The sequence below is a fragment of the Talpa occidentalis genome, unplaced genomic scaffold (genome assembly GCF_014898055.3).
Source record: "Talpa occidentalis isolate TD23 unplaced genomic scaffold, MPIMG_talOcc4v2.1, whole genome shotgun sequence".
NCBI classification, from domain to species: Eukaryota; Metazoa; Chordata; class Mammalia; order Eulipotyphla; family Talpidae; genus Talpa; species Talpa occidentalis.
In genome coordinates, this window is record NW_026555331.1 from 134,140,517 (window position 1) to 134,161,874 (window position 21,358).

The window sequence follows — 21,358 nt, forward strand, 5'->3', positions numbered from 1 at the left end:
TATAAAAATGTCAACTCTCTAGAATCTAAGAGCCATCACTGTTAACATGTCCTTGTGGAAGTTGTAATTTAATCCTACATTGAATATGGGGGAGAAGAAATTTAAATCCAGTTTACATTTCACAAACATCTTGCAACAGCTGTCCACAAGATGCTGGAAAAGCATTGGTTTTCTGTTGTTATCACAAACTGTTCCTATTCAAGAAGTTCATCATTTTTAATGTATTTTCCTTTCCTGATAACATAAATGCATAATGTTTATGGGGACTATAATGGAAACATTTCCTCTAAACCATTAAGACTGATGTTTTCCAGAACAATTCTGGTATTTCATGCTCACTGATAAATGCCACTGATGAATGCTTTCCTCTCCCCTAGATGTGCAGGAGGGTGAGAGGATTCACCAGAGACAGAGTGGGGAACAGAACAGGTGTATTGACTGAAGTACATTGCTGAGGGGAGCAGTGGGAGAGACAGGAGAGGTCTGCCATACCACATGGGTATTTCCCCAACCAGCCAGGATTGAACCCGCGCTGTAGAGGCTGCAGACAGCTTCACAGCGCTGCACTCAACCACCTGCACCACCAGGGAGGCCCTCCCCTAGCTATTTTAACACTATATTGCAATCCTGATCTACCTGTTTGTCAACCTGTCTAGGCTGTGACATCTTTAGGACTTGTAAGTCCAGACTTCAAGGAGCATACCTAGCATATTTTAAAAATCCTGAAATCTAAGCAGTGGCATCAACTTATCTTGATAGAATCTTTTGTTTTACCCTTTTTATTCTAATAACCTCAGAATAAACTCTTACACCTACCCCCCTGACTTTTTTTTCTTGTACTATCCTTTATAACTTTTGATATCATGAATATACTGATCTCATATCATTGAGGACATTCACTATTTTTGCTCTTCCTTAGGAGAAGAATATCTATAGAATCAGAATGATCCTTCAGTGCTCAAAAGGGACACAAGATTAAGTTTACTCTCAGTCCATTGAGCAAACCGTGTGACATAATTCTGCCTCAATTTAAGAGGGTGAAGGACTGTACTCAGTCACCCAGTGTTCTTGGAAAGAGAGGAGATACAGCATTTTATTTTTCTTCTCTCACTGACTTTTTTTGGTTTTGTTTTGTTTTTTCATTTGTAAGGTATCCTGAGTTGCAAATTGGAAAGTGTCTGAGCTGCTACCCTAATCTTAAGCTAACACGTTAGTCTGCCACAATTTCAGAGATGATAATAGAAGATATGGGACTTCTGAGTCAGAGATGAAGCAAAAGTTACTGTTTATAGAAGTAGCAGCAGCTAGAAAATCAACATTCTTGCTCCAGAAGACACAAGCTCACACAGCGAGTTGCATTACAGGATGGGACTCCTAGGCTTAGAGACTGAATCTTTTATAGGCAACAATAAACACTGTATCTTCTAAAAGAACTTGCTACACAAACACCCTTGAAAACTATTCCAAAAAAAGAACAAGCACCTCTACTCAAAAGTCATTCACAAACATGAGAAGCCTATAGAAAACTGTCAACTTTTTAAAAACCTACTTTTGTTCCAAACAGAGATTAGTTTTTCATTTTTGTGTGAACTGTTTTTCAAGAAAAAGTAACTTCCTTAGCCCTGCTAATTTTCTCAATTTCATCCTTGATGTTAATATTGCTATCAATTGTTTGTTGGTTGTTTTCATATGGCCGAAACGGTTTTAACTAAGTACTTTTATATTTACACTTTATATGTCATTTTATTTGGGTTATAGATTTGGTACACTGCATATAGTTCATGTTTTTAATACAATATGAGAATAAGTTTTACTGGAGAATTTTAACCTATTCAAATTTATGCACTGTGATATTTTTAATCTTGTGTTTCTCTTGTAAGTACTTCCTTCCTGTTAACCTTAAAAAAAATCCTTTACTTCACAAAGTTCTCAAGTTTGTTGCTGTTCCCTGTCTCTCTCTAGAAATGTGGAATTTATAATTCCATTTTCTTTCTGCAAGTGGTTTCTTTTAAATTTTTAAATGAAATACTTGAATACCTACTTCTCAACCTCTCTCTCACTCTCTCTCTCTCTCTCTCTCTCTCTATATATATATATATATATAGATAGATAGATAGATGTAGATAGATAGATAGATGTATACAGATGGATGTAGATAGATAGATAGATAGATAGATAGATAGATAGATAGATAGATAGATATATCTACCGACCCCTTCTTTTTCTCTCTAGTCCTTCTCCAGCAGAAAATTCATTGGAATTACCAGCTATTTCTTATAGTTTCGGGTGATGAGGAAGATGAAGTAATGATGATGATGATGATGATGGTGGTTTCAGTACAGACTTTTGAAGATTCTTTTTTCATCATTACATTGTTTGATAGCCACTTACAAATGATGGCCACTTAGAAAGAATCCTGAGGTGGTAGCACTCACTGACGTTTCTCAGATACAATATCATGCCCATGTCTTATCTCTACCATTTTGAAGTCAACTAGCTCACAGAAAGGGTACACATAGATTTATGATATGTTTTGTACCTAACAATGTTTTTCTATTGTTCTCATATATTAAAAATTTGCCTGGAAGTAAAATTCTTCAGTGTGGATTTTTACCCTTAAGTTTGAAAATCCTTCAATAGAAATTTTCCTCCCTCTGGCTTTTAGTGTTGGGAAGAGAAATCTATGCTGTTTTTATTGATTTTGTTTCTCATGTAGATAGCTTTTCTATTCCAACTTGAATGCTTAAAGAATTTGTCCAATATGCTAGTAATTTCGAAATGCCACAAAGTGATATCTATCTGTGTCTCTATATTAATTTTCCTGTTTTTGGCTGGCTTCTTATATAACTAGGGAGATAAATCTTTTTAGCTTAGAGAAATTGGCTTAAAATCTCTCCTTACTAATTGTTTCTCTTTTTCTATTTCATTTTTAGGTTTATGTTATCTCTAGTGTAGATAGAGCAAAGCTGTTAAACTTACTGTTTTTACTTACCCACTTCATTATTGTCCTTTTCCTCTGAAGTCCAGAGGATTAGACTGAACTAATTAATCAAATCCTTGTTTTCACTTTAGTCTACAAATACCACATTTTCTGCTCATTGATACCAATGTGTTGCTTTTGGTAATTTAGAATTTTCTTATTTTATGCAATAGCAATTTAGGCAATGTAGGTTTTTTCCCCCTAAAGTGTTAACAAGTGTGCTTAACAAGCAAAAATGCATCATGACTTTTCCAACAACCAAATCTTTGTATATGTACATGTATAATGATCATGTGTGTTTCATGTGTGTGAAATGGTGCTCTTGGAATTAAAGGTCTTCCTTTCAATTCTTTCTCTTTAGCAGGCTATCTTCTAGCTAGTCATCCAAACCCATTTTCCCCCGGGGCTACTCTGCTCTTTGCCTTTGAGCTGTATGAGTTTTGTCACACAGAGATGAAGAAAGGGAAAACTGTCACAGCAGAGTATTTCTCCAGTTCCTGAGGTCACCTAGGCTGCCCGCTCCCTTGACAGTGCGTCACTGATCCTCTCAGTTTCCTTCCTTACACTCTGATTCCCAGACCTCTCCCTCCCTGGGCTCCTCTGACGAGGGGTAGACGCTTATTGGATCCTGGCCCTCCTATTCCCTTGGTTTCTTTATACACCGCCCGTACTTTGTAATAAAGTCTCTTTGTAAATGGGCTGTACTTGAGTTATCCTTTCTTGAGCATCCCATCTATTCCTTTTTTCAGTTGACTCACTCACCCTTGTTTGTCCTTATAGGTCCCTGACATGCATGTCATCAATGTTACTCATTTAGTTTACTAGGGAGGGGAGTGTTCAGGTTTCCTTGACCAAGATTATCTTTCCTATGGTTTTCCTCACTGCCCTGCTGGGAGTTTTTCTCCCATTGGGTAAAAGATAGCTCCACTGCTAACCCTGTTTTCCAGCATGGCATGCAAATTTTGTTTGCTTATACATAGCTTTAGTTGTTTTTAATTGGGATTTTTTAAAATATTTATTTATTTATTCAAGAACCGGGGTACAGGCCAGATGCACAGGACAGGGAGAAGATTCACCAGAGACAGAGCGGGAAACAGAACAGGCAGACTGATGAAATGCACTGCTGAAGGGAGCAGCGGGCGAGACAGGCAAGGTCTGCCGCACCATGTGGGACCCTCGCTGGCTGGCTGGAATCGAACCCGCACTGCAGAGGCTGCGGACAGCTGCACAGTGCTGCGCTCAACCGCCTGCGCCACCAGGGGAGGCCCTGTTTTTATTGGGATTTTGAAAAGGATGATGTTGAAAGTGGAAGATTAAAAGTGAAGATTCAAATCCCTATGTTAAAACACTGCATCTTTCATCCTACTTGTAAAAATTTTTCTAGAAAGAGAATTCTATGTTTCCTCCCTCCATATACTATTATCTTCTAAGTTTTAGCTAAATGAGTGACTCAAGTTGAAAGGTAAGACTAGTTTTTGTTTGTTGATTTTAACAATAACATACTTGAAATTCTTTTTTAATTTAATGTGAAATATGTAAAAGTGAAATGTTCTTTTACTCTAAATTTTAATTTCAGTAACAAGATTATATTTCAATTTAACACAAATTGTCTAACAATAAAGCATTTACTTAGGGCTGTTCTCTTTACACAATTTATACTATGAAAAATAAAAAAAACAATTAAAATCAATACAAAGATAAAATTCTATTTCCATATTGTGTGACCCCTGTTTTACACTATTAGCAGTGGACAAAAATGCTGACCATCAAATACTCCTGGATCTTCTAAAGATAAGGTTCCTGAGGTGTTTTTTCTGTGTGATATCTCCTGATCTCATTTACTTCACCACCATCCAGTATAAATGAAGCCAGCAGTGGAATCTGAGAAAAATAGTTCTTAGCCAGGAAATGTTTGTGTTTGATCTTGTGAATAAACAAGGGTTCATATCCCTGAAAAGAAAATGCAATGCTATTAAATGTCAGACATATTTGTCATATAAAAACATTCATACTTCCATGTTCTTGCTTATTAGTTGTTTTGCACAGAAACAGCTTTTCCCCAAACTATCATCTTTAAGGGCTCAGATCCTATGAAGTGTTAACCGGAAATCTTTCCTAACTCTTCCTCAGACCTCTCTGAGTCTAAACTAATCCCACCTTCCTCTGTACTCAAAAACACTTTTATGTATTCTAATTATAATATTTAGTTTATTCTGCCTTCAGTTTCAGTGTCTGTTTAAGAGTCTTTTCCATGATAAGGAAATTGCTTGAAGGACTTGAACTGGGTCTTTTTCATGTATGTGTCTCTGACTCCACAAGATAGCAATCAGTATTTTTGTGTTTTTTTTTTTTTTTTTTTTTTTTTTATTATTTTTTATAGAGGCATGCTTTATTTATTTGTTTGCTGGTTTGTTTGTTTTGTTTATACATGCACTGGGTACAGTCAGAAGCGCGGGAGGGTGAGAGAATTCACCAGAGCCAGAGCGGGGAGCAGAGCAGGCAGAAGGACCGAAGTACACTGCTGAGGGGAGCAGCGGGCGGCAGGAGAAGTCTGCACGCCATGTGGGACCCTCCTCCGGTGGCCGGGGAGCAGCCGGGGATCGAACCGGCGCCGCAGAGGCCGCGGGCAGCTTCGCAACCCAGCGCTCAACCGCTGCGCCACCGGGGAGGCCCGCAATCAGTATTTTTGAATGAATGGTTTTGTTACCTTGGTTTTCTCTTCAAATCTATTTTAACATTGATACAATTTCCAACTTGATTTTTTTCCCCAAATACTGATTTTTCACTTCATATTTCCACATAGGTGGTGGGAAAATACAAACTTCTTTTTGGTCATCCTTTTTATAACCTCTGATTTCGCACTCTACACTGGTCAACTATGAAAAAACTGTCACATATACAGCTCAGAGAACAGAAATTTTCCCTGTATTTTACCTATAACTTATGTAATGATTGCAAAAAGTCAAGATTATTTTAACTTTTATTTTTTTTTTTTTTTTTTACTTACTGAGAAAACAACTATCTCTGTGCATTAAAAAAAAAAAATCTGGAGGGTCTCCCTGATGGCACAGGGTTTAAAACCTCAGTGCTATCAAGTTATTGGCAGCCACTGCAGCATGAGCATGAGTTTGATCTCCGGCCAGGGAGCTAACACACATGGCGCAGCAGACCAATCCTGTCTCACCCGCTGCTCTCCTCAGCAGTGTATTTCAGTAGATCTGCTTGATCTGCTCCCCACTCTGTTTCTGGTGAATCCTCTCATCCCCTGCACCTCTGGCCTACACCCCAGTTTTTATATGCATAAATAAAAAAAAATCTGGAAATGCTCCAAATTGTCCTTAAAGCTAGACTTAATACTTAAGATTATACAAGCCCAAAACCATTTAAAGGGTAAATTTTTTTTTTTGAGTTTGTCTGTTTGAGAGCCTTAGCTCTATTTACAGAGTCAATATGAGCAGCATCCTGAAATTAGAAATGCGTGTGTATAGAACATTTAATTTGATACTGTAGGAATTTGATTAAATACACAAAGGGAGCTGTGTGGATAAATTGAAGAAGCAGTGAAATATCAGCTTTGGAGAAATGAACTTTAATCCCACTATGTCCTAGATGAAATGATATTGCTCATATGACTATGCTTCCAGTGATTAAATATTTATGACGCAGCTTAGTTTACTAAATATAATACTTAACACAGCTTCAATTTCTTGCTGCCCTTTCTGCTAATCCCTAGAGTGATATTTTTCTTAGCCTGCCTTCAACTGGAAAAAATTTTGGAAAAACAAAATCAAAAAAGCTAAAAACTTAAGCAGTTTCTCTTCTTTACACCTCTCCGTCCCCTGATAAAATCACAGGCAAGGAATTGCACTATTCCAAATCACTATTATATTTCAAATCATATCTTTATTTTCTCTTAGCTGACATCATACATGGAATTAAAAGCACAGCAATTTAATCAATAGAAGTCAGAGAATCAGTACAAGCTGTTGGGACCTTCCACTTGTTTAGTGTAAATGAAGCTTTCTGGGAACTCCTCAGGGACTTTCAACTCTGTTCATCAAAAATTCTACCGACTGTGTATTGTGACTGAAATTAAATATTATTTATTTTTTACAGTGCTTCCCCTACTCCTAATTAGTTGGAAACAAATGAAAAATGGAGCCTCAAAACTATACCACCCTCAATATAAGTGCCATTGAGAGCATACAATTATGCATACCATTTATTTGATATTCAGTGTGCTTTTAGGCAGCTCCAGATGAAAATCATAGAGGACAGAGTCCAGGTTATATTACACCTCTCTGATGGTTACATGCATTTATTCATGGAGCAAATACTTATTAACCCCCGATCTGTAACAGATACTATTCTAGATATTAGCGATATCGACATAAATAAGCCAAACATAAGCCAAGCCTTCATGGAATTCAGTGTGACACTAAGTCACCTGAACTTATTACTAGGAAGGAATGATCCCTCTAAAACATTCATATCCCTTTTCCTTACATTTTAAGTGCCTTAGCTCCCTTGTGATTTTAATCTCTGCCATTTGTACCATCCTCAGATTTTTGCTATGTTATCCCTGGCTTGTCTGTCTCTTAACCCAAAGAAAGCATTTAAATTACACATGGAGTATATCAAAAGGCAGTTAAGTTATGTCTGACAACTCTAAAGATGAAATGAATGTCCCAAAGAAAGTTTAACTTGCTCACCTCTTCAGTACTTGCTAGCTTCAGGTGAACTGCACCTTCGTCTTTGGTGAGAAGAATACAGTTCCATGGGGACCACTCCACGTTCTTGTCCCACCTCACCATGACCAGGTCATCGAGGTCGTTCCAGGCACTGAGCACCGACTGGGAGGCCCAGATCTTCTCGGTCAGGTACTGAATATCCTGGAGCTGCATGGCAAAGAAAGTGTGAAAAATATTTTCTTCTAAGCATGAAACTTCTTTGAGATGATTCAATTAAGATAATAGTCACACTGAGTCTTTTTTTAAAGGGGAAAACTTATTCACGAGGTTGTCTGTGGCATACAGCTTTCAGTTTTTCGCCAAATCTCTGCTTGTTCTGCCCAAACAACGTTATCAGCCCCCGAAGCTCGGCTGCATGGTTACCAGGCTGCAGTTGGGTACTTGACAAAATCCATTAGTACCTGTCAGCTTAGTTGCTGAGTAAGTCATTTTATTCCATTTTATAAGTGGGGAAATTGAGATTTAATAAAGATTAAGCAGTTTGCCCAGTGTTATTCTAATGATTGTTATTTTGATGACATAATAGGGAAACGAGGGAAATGAGATCATTTTAAAACTTTTTATTTAAACCATATTAGCTAAAACTTTTGAAGTCACTTTTCATCACAAGGTCTGCATTTATAAACAGAATTGTCAGAAGGACAAGTTTCACAAAATGTCAGCATATAAAAAAGAAACTAAAAAAATTTGGGTAGGAAAACAGGAATCTTTTCTGTGAAAAGCTTATACAATTTGCCAAAGGTTAAACAAAAAGAGAATTTATCACCATCAGTGACAGAAATGGATAATTGAATATATTCAGCTCAACCAATATAATCTAGTGCTTAATGAATACTAGAAATAGAGACAATGTGATAGCAACTGCAATGGAAAACTATAGAATTTTAAATTTTAATGTTTCATATACTTTCACTTACATTAAAAGATGTGCCTTGCTCATATTTTGTTTTTTAATTTCAAGTGTCAGATGATAGGTTCAGTGGCATCCTCTAAGAGATGCCTACTTTTCAAGCAGCTGTACTTGAATTTGTTGCAATAACAGGGTAATGCTATTACCTCGCGTTAGGCAGTGTCTGTACAGAATACAGGTAACTAGGTGACTAGAAAACCAGTCAAATCTCTAAGCAGAGCATTTACATTCTATGTATTTTAACTTTCCTCTTTTTTTTTTTTTTTGAAAAAGTTTATTAAAGCAGAAAAGGAACAGAAATAAAGTGGGACTCCCAGGCCAGTGGAACCAGGCCAGGGAGGGGCAAAGAAGCCTTTAACTTCCCTCTTTTTACTTTACATGCCATCATATTCAAGTTCAGTAAATTCTAACTTTACTGCTGTCCATGAGCTTTATTATTTCATGAGAAATTTTATGCAAATTATGTATGTGGATGACACTGCTGAAATAAATATTAATGAAAATTATACCATTAAGGGGGGTAGCTTCTGAACACCCATTTTGTCTACAATGGACATCCATTTTGTAGACACTGGACAGTTGAATAAGAGATTAGAACCCTACATGGGGTAATATTCAGACATAATCACATCTAAGGGAACTTTTATCTGAAAAGTGCTAAGGCCCTCCTTGAATTTTTTTCACACAATAGGTTTGATGGTTAATTTTATATGTCAACTTGACTGGGTCAAAAGTGCCCAGAGAGTCAGTCAAACATTTTTCTGGGTATTTCTGTGAGATTTTGCATGAGATTAACATTTAAATCAGTACAGCAAGTAGAACAGACTGCCCTGCCTGACTTAGCTTGGCCTCATTCAATCTGTTAAAGGCTTGAATAGAATAGTAGGCAAGGCCTCTCCCTAGTGAAAGAAAGCCCTTCAGCACTTGTTTTCAAACTGGAATTGACTCTTTCTGGTTCCACAGCAGCTTGCTAGCCTTCAGACTTGACCTCATCGTTAGTTCTACAGATTTTGGACTTGACAGCTTCAATAACCATGTGAGTCAAATCCTCACAGTAAATATAAATAATAGGGAAAAATATAAATGTGAATCCTGGAGAACGCTAACACAATATATGATTTGAGGTGGTACTCATAGATGAATTATGGAAAAAACCCTTAAAAATCTAAAACTCCCAATAAATTAGTATACACCTGTCACATCAATATTTTTTGAAGAAAAGCATGAGTATAAACTCTAAAATAAATATATTTTTATTTTTATTTATTTTTTTAAAGATTCATTTATTTATTTGTTTGTTTGTTTGTTTATACAAGCACTGGGTATAGTCAGAAGAGAGAGAGGGTGAGAGAATTCACCAGAGTCAGAGAGGAGAGCAGACCAGTCAGACTGAAGAAGTACACTGCTGAGGGGAGCGGTGGGCGGCAGGAGAGGTCTGTGCGCCATGAGGGACCCTCCCCCAGTGGCCAGGGAGCAGCCGGGGATGGAACCGGTGCTGCAGAGGCTGCGGGCAGCTTCACAACCCAGCGCTCAACCGCTGCGCCACCAGGGAGGCCCAATAAATATATTTTTATTAATAAAATATTAACTCTATTGGGAAAAAAATCTGAGGTGTGTTTAACTGTGGGTTCGTACCTCTTTTTTTAATTATTTATTTATTTATTGCATAGAAAAACTGGGGTGTAGGCCGGGGGGGTGGGGGCAGTGATGAAGGGTTCACCAGAGACAGAGTGGGGAGCAGAATAGGCGGATCGACTGAGATACACTGCTGAAGGGAGCAGCCAGTGAGACAGGAGAGGTCTGCTGTGCCATGTGGGGGTAGCTCCCTGGCCAGGGATCCAACTCAGGATAGTCCTGAGAGACTTAACCCCTAAGCCACCAGGGAGTCTGTGTACCTTTTTTTAAATGGAAATTAGAATGAGTAGATAAGGTTGAAAAGAAAATATCAGTGCATCATTAGCGGTGAGGATAAACATTTTTTTCATGGAATCTTTGCATTGAGGCATAGTCACTAGATTTAACCACTATTCATTCTATGGCTCCCCTAAGTCACTTCCTCAAGAAACCTTTTCTGGGCCTCAAATTGCACTAAGCACCTTGTTTAATGTTTACATTGTGCTTAATACTTCCCCTTCATAACACTGAGTGTATTTATCATAGGAACTTGTACTACTTTTAATTACTAACTTATTTTCGAGGCTGTAAGGTCTGTGCACCAGTACATCCTCAGACATAGCTTAGTATCAAAAACCAAGACCATATCTCCATTCATAACTCAAGGGCAGGTTTTGCTTGCAAAATTATGTACAAAGGCACTTCATTTCATTCCACCCAAATCCCTTTGAAGACCGTCTCCTTGACAAAAACCAATTTTATCCATAATTAGCATCTCTTACTGATCATACCTGCATCAGGAAAGCAATTTTAGAATCATCTTTATAATTGGCTTCTGAATAGTAGAGTCGTTTAAGTAAACATTTGAACTTCAAAAATGATTCTCGTTGTCGAGCCTCATTGTCAAGACTAACACAGTTACGACACCGGTATATGCGTTGTGAGGTGGAGGACACAGAGAACTCTGTAGAAGGCAAATAGAGCTGGCAACTGTGGCAGAAGTAAATCTTCTTATAAAACTCCATTGGGTCCTGAGGGACCTAAATAGTTCAAAAAATAAGGAAAAGCAAAAAAAAAAGAAAAAGGTATATAAGCCAGTGTGAATACTAGCCAACATAACCAGAGGAAGTTAATCTCTTAGAATAAGACAAAAAGTTGGTTCATTTTTTTAAAGTCATATTTCCCCTTAACTTCTTATCCTAGAAATGTTTAAATTTCAGGCTATAGTCATTTACCCCCAGAAAATATTAAAAACATATATTATTCAATGACCTTTAGATATATGTATGTAATTAAAGCAAAATTTACTATAGCACAAAGCCTGCTTTTTCAGGGTGCTGCAGAAGCTACAGCCCATCAGTTTCAGTTCATGATATTTCTTTTTTTTTTTTTTAGATTTTTTTTTTAATAGAGGCATGTTTTATTTGTTTGTTTGTTTGTTTTTTGTTTTATACATGCACTGGGTACAGTCAGAAGCGCGGGAGGGTGAGAGAATTCACCAGAGCCAGAGCGGGGAGCAGAGCAGGCAGAAGGACCGAAGTACACTGCTGAGGGGAGCAGCAGGCGGCAGGAGAGGTCTGCGCCCCATGTGGGACCCTCCTCCGGTGGCCGGGGAGCAGCGGGGATTGAACCGTCGCCGCAGAGGCTGCGGGCAGCTTCGCAACCCAGCGCTCAACCGCTGCGCCACCAGGGAGGCCCTCATGATATTTCTTAGAGCTGTCTTTTATCAGTTCTAAATAAACTGTGCTTATAAGTTTAAAATCTGATTTATTGGGCATTGCTTATTTAAAAACAATATTCAAAAGATTATAATATTTGGCCATAAATTCGAAGATCATTTGTTTAATAGGGGTCTAGACAGTTTACAAAGAACATGAATTCATATCATAACTTTGGAAGAGAACAGTGGTACAAAATCTGGTCTGGTGTTTTATTTATTTTATTTTTTTAAAGATTTACTTATTTATGCATACAAGAGCTGGGGTGTAGGCCAGAGGTATGGGGCAGTGAGAGGATTCACCAGAGACAGAGCAGGGGCAGAAAAGGCAGATCTACTGAAATACACTGCTGAGGGGAGCAGCAGAAGAGACAGGAGATGTCTTCTGTGCCATGTGGGTCAGCAACCTGGAAAGGTCGTGCTGTAGTGGCAGCTGTTAGCTTCACAGTACTGAAACTTAACCCCTTGCTCCACCAGGGAGAAGTGTTGGGCTGGTGTTTTAAAGGGAGTAATGCCTATTGTGCACACAGCTTTCACACTAGCACACAGTGCAAGGTCTGTCAGCATTTCCATTCCCTTTGGGGTTGTCCTGCAGATTTTGAATATGACGGCTCTTCAGAAACAAAATCCTTTCAGTCTGAAGAGCAGGTAAAATTTTTAAATCATAATGTCAGGGGAAATTTTATATTACTTCTTTTCTTCCATAATTCTCTATTCCTACAGATATAGCATTTGTAGTAGAAATAAACCATTACAACAGAAGGCAAAAAAAAAAATTAAGAAAAAAAATAGAGTAGGGGAAAAAAGAATACCTTGAGGTGTCTTACAACTTCAGGATTAAACAGAGGTGTTTTGATATAATGAAAAAACAGTGTTGCGATTCTTTTCCGGAGTCCTTCAAGGTTACGATGTTTGACTCCTCTCATCATAAGGTCAACCTCTCTGTCAATCAATTCTAGAATTTCCTGAGTCAGTTTACAGTCATGTTCCTGTAGAAAACAGAAGAATATTCCATACAGAATTTTAAATCACTGGTTTGTTGTTTTTTTTTTTTTAATTTCTATCCAAACAAACTGAAACCTAGATAACAAAATAAATGAAACATTGCTGATAGGAGTATAAATTGATACAACTAATTTATATAAAAACGGTCATTATCTAGTAGAATTTAAGAGAGACATAGCTGCAACCCAGCAATTCTATTGTTTGAGAGAAAAGTGCAATAGAGTATTGTTCACAGAAACCCAAATTTAGAAACAACCAAATAATCATAAGTTGATTACATAAATGATATGTATGTATGATAAATGATACATAAAAAATTATTAGATAAATAATAAAATATTATCCAATATGGAAATGAATGAACAACAGCTAAATACAATGCCAGGCTTAAATTTTACAAATTAATGCTGAACAAAAGTCACAAAGAACCCACGCGATGCTTGGGTTTTTCCCTTTCATTAGGAATACAGGCTACACAGCCACTGCAATGAATGCTTTGATGCCTCATCTGAGTTTCAAAGCCCTCCGTCTTGCCCTGCAGATAGGGCTGGCGGCTGACCACTCTCAGCTGAGCCTCTCTCTGGATTGACCTCATCTGAAGAAAGTTATCTTGGCCATAAATAGCTGTTATCAACTGAGAAGAACTGCCCCATCCAAGGACACGCTTTCTTCTCAGGGCATCATGAGCCAAATGACTAATCAATGTAGGTATAAAGGCCCAGGATCCTGTGAGAGTGAATGTGTGGTAACAAAAAATAAAGGGCATCTGGGGCCACACGTAGCTCACAGAGGATCGCTGGCTTCATAGGCCACTCAGTGCTCACTTCCCTGGTCCTTAAAAATATCCTTGGAATGGAGCATGTGGTAGTTGACTCAGGCCCCCACCCTTGATTTCTTGATCTGTGGGGTAAGAGCTCATGTGATGGGAAAGACCACGTAGAAGTCCTACTGGAAACCAAGGAGGATGGAAGTAGAAATGGCCCATTTATTGCCTGGGGAATTTTTTGCTTCTTCTCCCTGCAATTCTAGGCCCCTCAAGTCTAGAGGTCCTAATTCTTGGAAGGAAAACGCTTCTAGCAGAGGATTTAACAAGAATTCTATTAAACTTAAAGCTGCAAATAGTACTTTACCTCCTCAGCCAAGAGACCTGGGGGCGAGGAAAGTATCACATGCTTTGAGAGGTAATTGACCTTGATTTTTGAAAGCCAGTAGGACCCACAGGGACAGGAAGCGTATGTTTGGCACCCCGGTAATGGGTATTCCTTGGTATTACCTTAGCCAGTTTTGGCAGTAATGAAAGTCTAATATCCTCAGCCTAAACAAAGCATGGTGGTCTCTGGTCTAGACCTCTCAACGGGTGCGTCACCCCCAATAGGTAAACCACCTAGTTCAATCAAGGTATTAGCTAAGGGTGAAGGAAACAAAAAAATGGGTAACAGAGGAAAGAGACAGAGTTTGTGCTGTGACCTTAAATTCAATGACGAAAATAGGGGCTATATTTAGCTCTTTAATTTTGTGCTTGCAATTTTTGCGGGGGTGGGGGGGGGGTGGCTTATCCAAATCCAAAGGAACTGCTTCCAAAATTTGTAATAGGAAGTGAGTGGGTCCAAGCAGCAGTATGTGTAGTGTATGCTGTGTCCAGACCTGAAGTGCTCTTCTGCCTCTCCTGGTACATTGTTGACAAATGCTCTTAACTGTGTCTCTTTCTGAGAATCTATTTCGGTATAGAGAGATGCTTCATCTGAAGGCACAGCTCCTTCCAGGGGTAGTCCACAGCCAAGAGATGGTCAACACGGAAGTAAAAATTCCTTACCGCTTGGCTCCATTCAGGACAATCAGAAGGGCCTTCCCAATCTGGCTGAAGTCATTGCTGACATTCCACCAGAGTCAATTATCCAGCTGCCCTATCCTGCTTTCTCACATCCCTCCAGGAGTTACTTTCCAATAAACTTCCAGTACACAAACCCCAGCTCAGAGTGTGTTTCTTAGAAACTTGTCCTGTGACACCCACTTCATTTTCATTAAAAGCAGGATTAAAAACACAGAAAATCAGTAATTGATAAGAAAAAAATAGATAAAATCACTGACAGGGCTTTAAAACTGCTAGAAACAAAATTCTCATTGAAAAGTATCAAAATATATAGACACAAATTCATTTTATTGAACTATGTTGAATACTAATCCATGTTATATATTTGCATATATTTGTATTCATTGCAGAAATAAGGACATACTTACATTTAGAACATTTGTTGAATGACATTATGTTTATTATGTATCATAAGAGATAATATGGAAACTTTTAAATATTAATGCATAAACATATCCTCCTAAAATTACACCATTTGGGCATTGACATGGCCTTTATGAGAAGAAAAAGACCTCAAGAAAACAGCGAAAGGAACGTAAGAACAGAATGAAGAAAGTCGGAGGGACTGCAAAGGCCAATGTTGGCGCTGGCAAAAAGAAGGAGTAAAGATTCTACAGTGACTTTATCTGTATCTGTGGTGATTGTGCAGATTTTTCATGAGAGGATTAATAAAACCTTTTATGTGTAAAAAAAAAAAAATTACACCATTTGGTGGTGGGGATAGTATGATAACATACATTTGTAGAGATAGGAACCTATACCCAAAACATATATAATGTCATAATAAACATAATTTAAACATATAAACATGATTTTAAAAATAACTATAATATTTTTATAAATCTTAATCACACAAAAACTATCAAAACAACATAGTAAACATATTAAAACTTACATATATAAGCATTTATTTGTCTTTACAGGTTACTTAATACAAAATGTCTTCCATATTTTAACATTCAATTTTTTTATTGATCGTGATAACTCAAACCTAGAAGAAAGTTCACATACCTTCATAGTGTGCTTAAGGGTTAAGAGCACATCCAGTCTCTCATCTTGGGAGATATTTCTCAGCATGATGCATTTATAGATGGTTTGCAGCTCTCTGGCTCTGATGGTGAACTGTGTATCCAGCTCAACTATATTCCCAGTGGCTGTTTTGCATGTTTTTGGAGCTGAACACTTAAAAATAACATTGCTTATAAATATCAGTTAATTAAAGGTTAAAATATAATTTTGTTCCTTTACCAAAAGTTAACTTTAATATCATGTCCTTTATGAAGAAAACTATCACTAAAACTCGAGAAAATGAATAAAAAAATTTGTAGACCATGGGAAAGTAAAACATGTTAGGAAAAAAAGGAAAAGCTGTTCAGTCTATAGAACTGAAAGCACTTCTACAGGATTCAGGATTTGCTATTAATTTGTTCCACCCAGTATGTTGAATAATCTGATGGTTACATGGAATAACTCATTTCCCCCTTGGGGAAAAAGCATGCTCTTGAGAATGTTAAAAAAAAAATGATTGCATAGTTCAATTATATTGTGTCTTGATCATGTCTTGCCAATTGAAAACAACCTGTGTGGGTCAATTATTACAATCTTCAGTGGGTTAGACCTAAGATAGAGCAGAAAGAGACCCTGAGTTATAGTTTTTGTCCTTTAGAAATAAATCTATGACAAGTTCCCAGTTTAATAGTTAGGCAGCTCTACTTAGCTCTCTAAGCAGTGCTGTGGCCCTGACTCCTAACGGTGGCTAAGAGGCTCACTTCCTATTTCCAGATTGAGCGTGGTGCCTGCAAGCCAGCCCAGCTGCTAAAGAGGGTCAGGGAGGAGTCCACTTGCTCTGAAGCTCATCCGAGGGCTCCCAGGCTAAGAATTCAGAGAGTATGATCAGGGCGGGAAGTGAGTCCCTTGCAGACTTGGACCAGAGCAATTTTTAGTGACAACTAAGTCGGTTGGTGACTCCTTCTGTCCTCTTCTTCTGAGGCTTTCAGAGAAAAAGGCATCCACCTAGAAATTTCACCCTGAAAACTATTTGCTCTTCTGATTTATAATATAAAGCTGCTTAGTTTCCTCCACTGATAAGAATCTACCAGAAACAAGGGTATGTTGAACATAACTATTCACTGTTCAAACCCTCGATCAATGAGACAAGAGTGTGGGTGGTGGTCAGGGCCTTCTCCCAGGCCCCGGGGGTAGGAGTCTGCAACCAGCGCCACAGCGGCTAGTGCTGGGGGTCCCCAATGCCTGTTGTCTACAAATCCTCTGGTCTCAGTCAGGGATACAGTGATTCTCAAAGCTGAGCCCCAAGAGAGCTAGAGCTACAAACACTTAATTAAGGTGAACAATTAATCTGCAGGTGATTTCTCCTACCTGCAGTCAAAGGGGTTCCCACATAGCACCCCCATAAGGAACTCAGAATCCAGGCCAAGGAGGAAAGAGAGAAAGAGCAGAGGCATAGACCTGACTGCTGTGTCCTCCCTCTCCACCTGACTCTGCTACCTTAAATTTATAGTTCAGGAATAAATGTCTTCTGTCCTTCAAAAACCAACAAAAAGCAAACCTCCTGAATTCCTACATCCACCTCCTCTTTGAGCTTTCCTTTCTACCCTCATGCTCCCTATCCTACTCAGGATTTAGTGACCATCTCCTTAACAAAAGTTATGAGGTCACCTAGAATTTTGTAGAGCCCACCTGTTGGATGGTTTTGTAGGCTGATGTGTAATTATTTTTGATATAATTTAAAATCTTAATAGGAGCCCTATCTATTGAAAAAATATCATGAGGATATTTTAGGATATCATCAGGATATCATTAGCCAAATAGAGAAATTACATAAAGCTGATTTTGTGTGACAGTATGATGGGGGGATAATAGAAACCACCTCAATTTATTTTTTTTAACATTGTACAATATATTAGCTAAATTACATTGAAAACTGCATAGGTACATGTGATATATTTTTGAACAAATGGCATCATTTCTGATCAAAGCCAAAATGAATATTTAGAGCTAGCAGACTTCATCAGACATTTTAGATTCTCAGATCTAGTTTTAATACAGAAGTGAGAAGCCGCAGCCTTATAATTAATTTATATTTTAGATTATAAATCTAATATTAAAATAATGTATTAATTAGCAGGCTGATGGAATTAAGTAAAATTTATTAAGGACTATAAAAGGGAAATAGTCCAATTCTAAAATATTTTCATTTAGAATTTTTTAAAAATTGTATTAAATAGATACAGCCCTGTTTGGGGTATACTTCAGAGTATTATTAAAGTTTAATGCTTGTTTCAAAGCTCTTTTTAAAAAGTTTTAAGGAATTGGTAATCAGGCTAAGTTTTACATTGCAATATTATGAAGTCAAGCCAATGTCTTAATTTTGCATACAATTTTTCTCAGGGTGACTCTATTTAAATGTTATTTCCTTTCTTCCAATAATATAGACAATACCTTTTGCTCTGCAGGCTTGTAAGGTATTTCATTGTAATAATCCAAGAATAATAACCTTCAAATGAAATGCCGAGTTCACTTACTTCATTACATTTTTTCCAGCTGATAGGCTGATCTAACTGATCCCTCTAAGGCTTTAGCTCCATCTAATTTAGTAAGATATGGTAATATCTTGGGTTTTCCAAATATATTAGACATTAAAATCTTTTCTATTCTTCAATGTTTAACTCAAATCCTACCTTTTCCATAAAGATAACTACTATGGTTTGTGACAATGCTATCATTAGTTTCTGAAATTCTATCATACTTGAAAACACACAGACACACACACACTTAATCAGTGTCTCCATTTTCATCATTCTCGCAATGAAATTTAGATCCAAATTGTTCTATAAGTCATTCTATGTTTGTTCATTCTACTGGTTACTACAGATGATAAGAAATTTCTCTAAGAGTTCTGTTATATCATACGGCCTGCTTCACTCATTCATTCACTTATTTGGTTTAGTATGTATATTAGTCAGTTTACTAGCTTCCAAGTAGGTAAAATACTATCATGATTTCAAGTTCTCTCAAATATAATGGGATATAAACATGAGAAAACAAATAACTAAAGTGTGATTATGCTTATGAACTGCATGTAAATAAGTAGCTACAAATTAAGAGGACGTATTTAGCTGATGGGAAAATAGCACTTAAGATGAAATCTGAAGAATAAATAGGTGTTAGTCAGATTAAATGGAATTGAGTGTTATAAAGACTCGTAGATTGGAAGCTAGAGTTCCATAGTGTTGACACTGAGAAGATAGAGAAAAAAATCTGTTCAATCAAGCTGTTTTTATACTTAGACATATTTCTGCCAACATTGATAACTTGGTCTTCAAGTCTGGGTTTCTTTGATTTCACGCCTAAAAGAATTTTTACTCTGATGCAATAAAATGTCAACTTTGCTTTTTCTTTGAATGCCTTAGCTGTAATAAGAGATGTATAACAACCATGTTCTTAAATAGCTTCAGAAAACAGAAGAGTAACAAATTCCATTTAGCCAACAAATGAGACAGCATAGACTCTAGAGGTGAAAAAAAGGACAGCAGGGGGACACACCTCAGGAAGGGGGAGATGCTCAAAACCTTGAGAGCAGCAAGCTTCCACAAAAAAGGAATGAGTGCATTGGGAGGGGAGGTCTTTATTCTTCCTGAATTTTCCTCTAGTCCCTAAAGGCAACATTTAAGAATAATCCTCACTCCTCAAAAGCTACCAGGTAGTGATCAACTTTTCTTTGACATGGCAGAGAGGTTTTGTCAACCCATGTAGGACACCTCTGTACCCCGGTGCTCAGAGAGAGCCAGGAGCTACTGGTGATTTTCTATCCCATTAACAGTTAGCCACCTGAGTATGGAGGTAAAATATTTAAATGACACAGTTTACTTGTTTTGGTCATATTTTTTGTCTTGTGATTGTGAAAAGTGATGAGTGAGACAATCAAAGAAATGGCTTGATGCTAAGAAATACCTTTAACAGAAATTCAAATAATCTCTCTTTGTAGTTTGGGAAAGAAGCATGTATTAGACACCAGCTGATGATTTGTATTTGGGCTTCCTGACCTGAATTTTTTCACCTGACCTGTAGCAGTCAAAGTTTGGTGTGTCAAAAGTACAAATAATTGAGCTAATGCTTTACCAAAAAAAAAACCTGTAGGTTAAGCCTTTTATTGGAATGAAGGCTTAGAATAGAATCCATAATACAATACTAATTTAATGGGTTAATTGGACTGATTTAAAATCATATCATTCCATTAGGATAAAATTAATAATTAAACTATTAGTTCAATAAACTACATGATATTTAAATACAGTGAAGTAAAACTAGAACCAAAATACAAAATTTTATTCTCCAACGTTATTTTCAAATATTTCCAAAGTAAGTATTCTCCTTAAAGAATTATATGTCATGGTGCCAGGTTAATTTAAAAATCTATCTTTGGCTGTTAGGATTTTTTGTTTTTGTTTTTGTTTTTTAATATTTATTTATTTATTTATTTATACAAGCACTGGGTACAGTCAGAAGCGAGGGAGGGTGAGAGAATTCACCAGAGCCAGAGCGGGGAGCAGAGCAGGCAGAAGGACCGAAGTACACTGCTGAGGGGAGCAGCGGGCGGCAGGAGAGGTCTGCGCGCCATGTGGGACCCTCCTCTGGTGGCCGGGGAGCAGCCGGGGATCGAACCGGCGCCACAGAGGCTGCAGGCAGCTTCGCAGCCCAGCGCTCAACCGCTGCGCCACCGGGGAGGCCCTGGCTGTTAGTTTTGACACTGGAAAGAACTCTGACCTTGTCTAGCTTTAGAAATCGATTACAAGCTATTTTTTCTTACCAATCCAAAAAACTGTAGAGTAAAAAGTTACTTCAAGTTTTGTGAAATTGTTATAGAGCAGCCCCAATACTGAACGGGTTGCTAGGCTGTGGGTCCTCACCCGCGCGCTTAAAAGGGACTTATGAATACTCCACTACAGACACACACCAAAGGTTAATAAAAGGTTTATTTACAAGGGAAAAGGAAATAAGGAAAATGTACAACTCAGGGAGAAAATAGGGAAATAAAGTCTTTAATGCGTCCTACCCGATCCGCCAACCTGGAAACCCAAAGTCACTCTCCGAGCTGGCTGGACGCTGCGAGCTGGCGGAGAGCCAAAATGGGGGATCCCCAAAGCCCACGTGTCTGCCTTTTCTATCCACCTGGCTGCTTAACCCCACCCTCAGGTCCCAGCCACCTTCCCTGTGGTGGTGATGGGATTTGGAGTTCCCAGTGTCTTTGGCTTTGACCTGGGGTGGGGGTGGAGTCCACAAAGCCTGTATGGAATTAGCTTTGGGACATCCTTTTCCCCCTAACAAAATCAGCACCAATTTCTCCTGAATATGGCAACCATGCTAGGCACGGGAGTCGGGCAGGCAAAAGGGGAATGGGCACTTTATGAATATTTACAACCAAAGACGAACTATAAAATCTATCTCAATTATTTTCTATGATATTTAGCATAACATTTAGCATAATCACCTT

At 37.9% G+C, this 21,358-nt stretch overlaps 1 protein-coding gene across 1 annotated transcript in view; it reads right to left on the minus strand.

Annotated features, from left to right (window-relative positions):
- Nucleotides 1-4,553: 4,553 nt before the first annotated feature.
- The window catches only part of IQUB (IQ motif and ubiquitin domain containing), a 32,776-nt gene continuing 15,971 nt past the window's right edge, over nucleotides 4,554-21,358 (minus strand). The window contains exons 9-13 of the mRNA XM_037519519.2: nucleotides 15,859-16,029; nucleotides 12,785-12,961; nucleotides 11,047-11,295; nucleotides 7,693-7,878; nucleotides 4,554-4,930 (exon numbers count right to left, since the gene is read on the minus strand). Coding sequence (XP_037375416.1) covers nucleotides 4,766-4,930; nucleotides 7,693-7,878; nucleotides 11,047-11,295; nucleotides 12,785-12,961; nucleotides 15,859-16,029 — 948 coding nt within the window. The 3' untranslated portion in view covers nucleotides 4,554-4,765. The remainder of the gene's footprint in view (nucleotides 4,931-7,692; nucleotides 7,879-11,046; nucleotides 11,296-12,784; nucleotides 12,962-15,858; nucleotides 16,030-21,358) is intronic.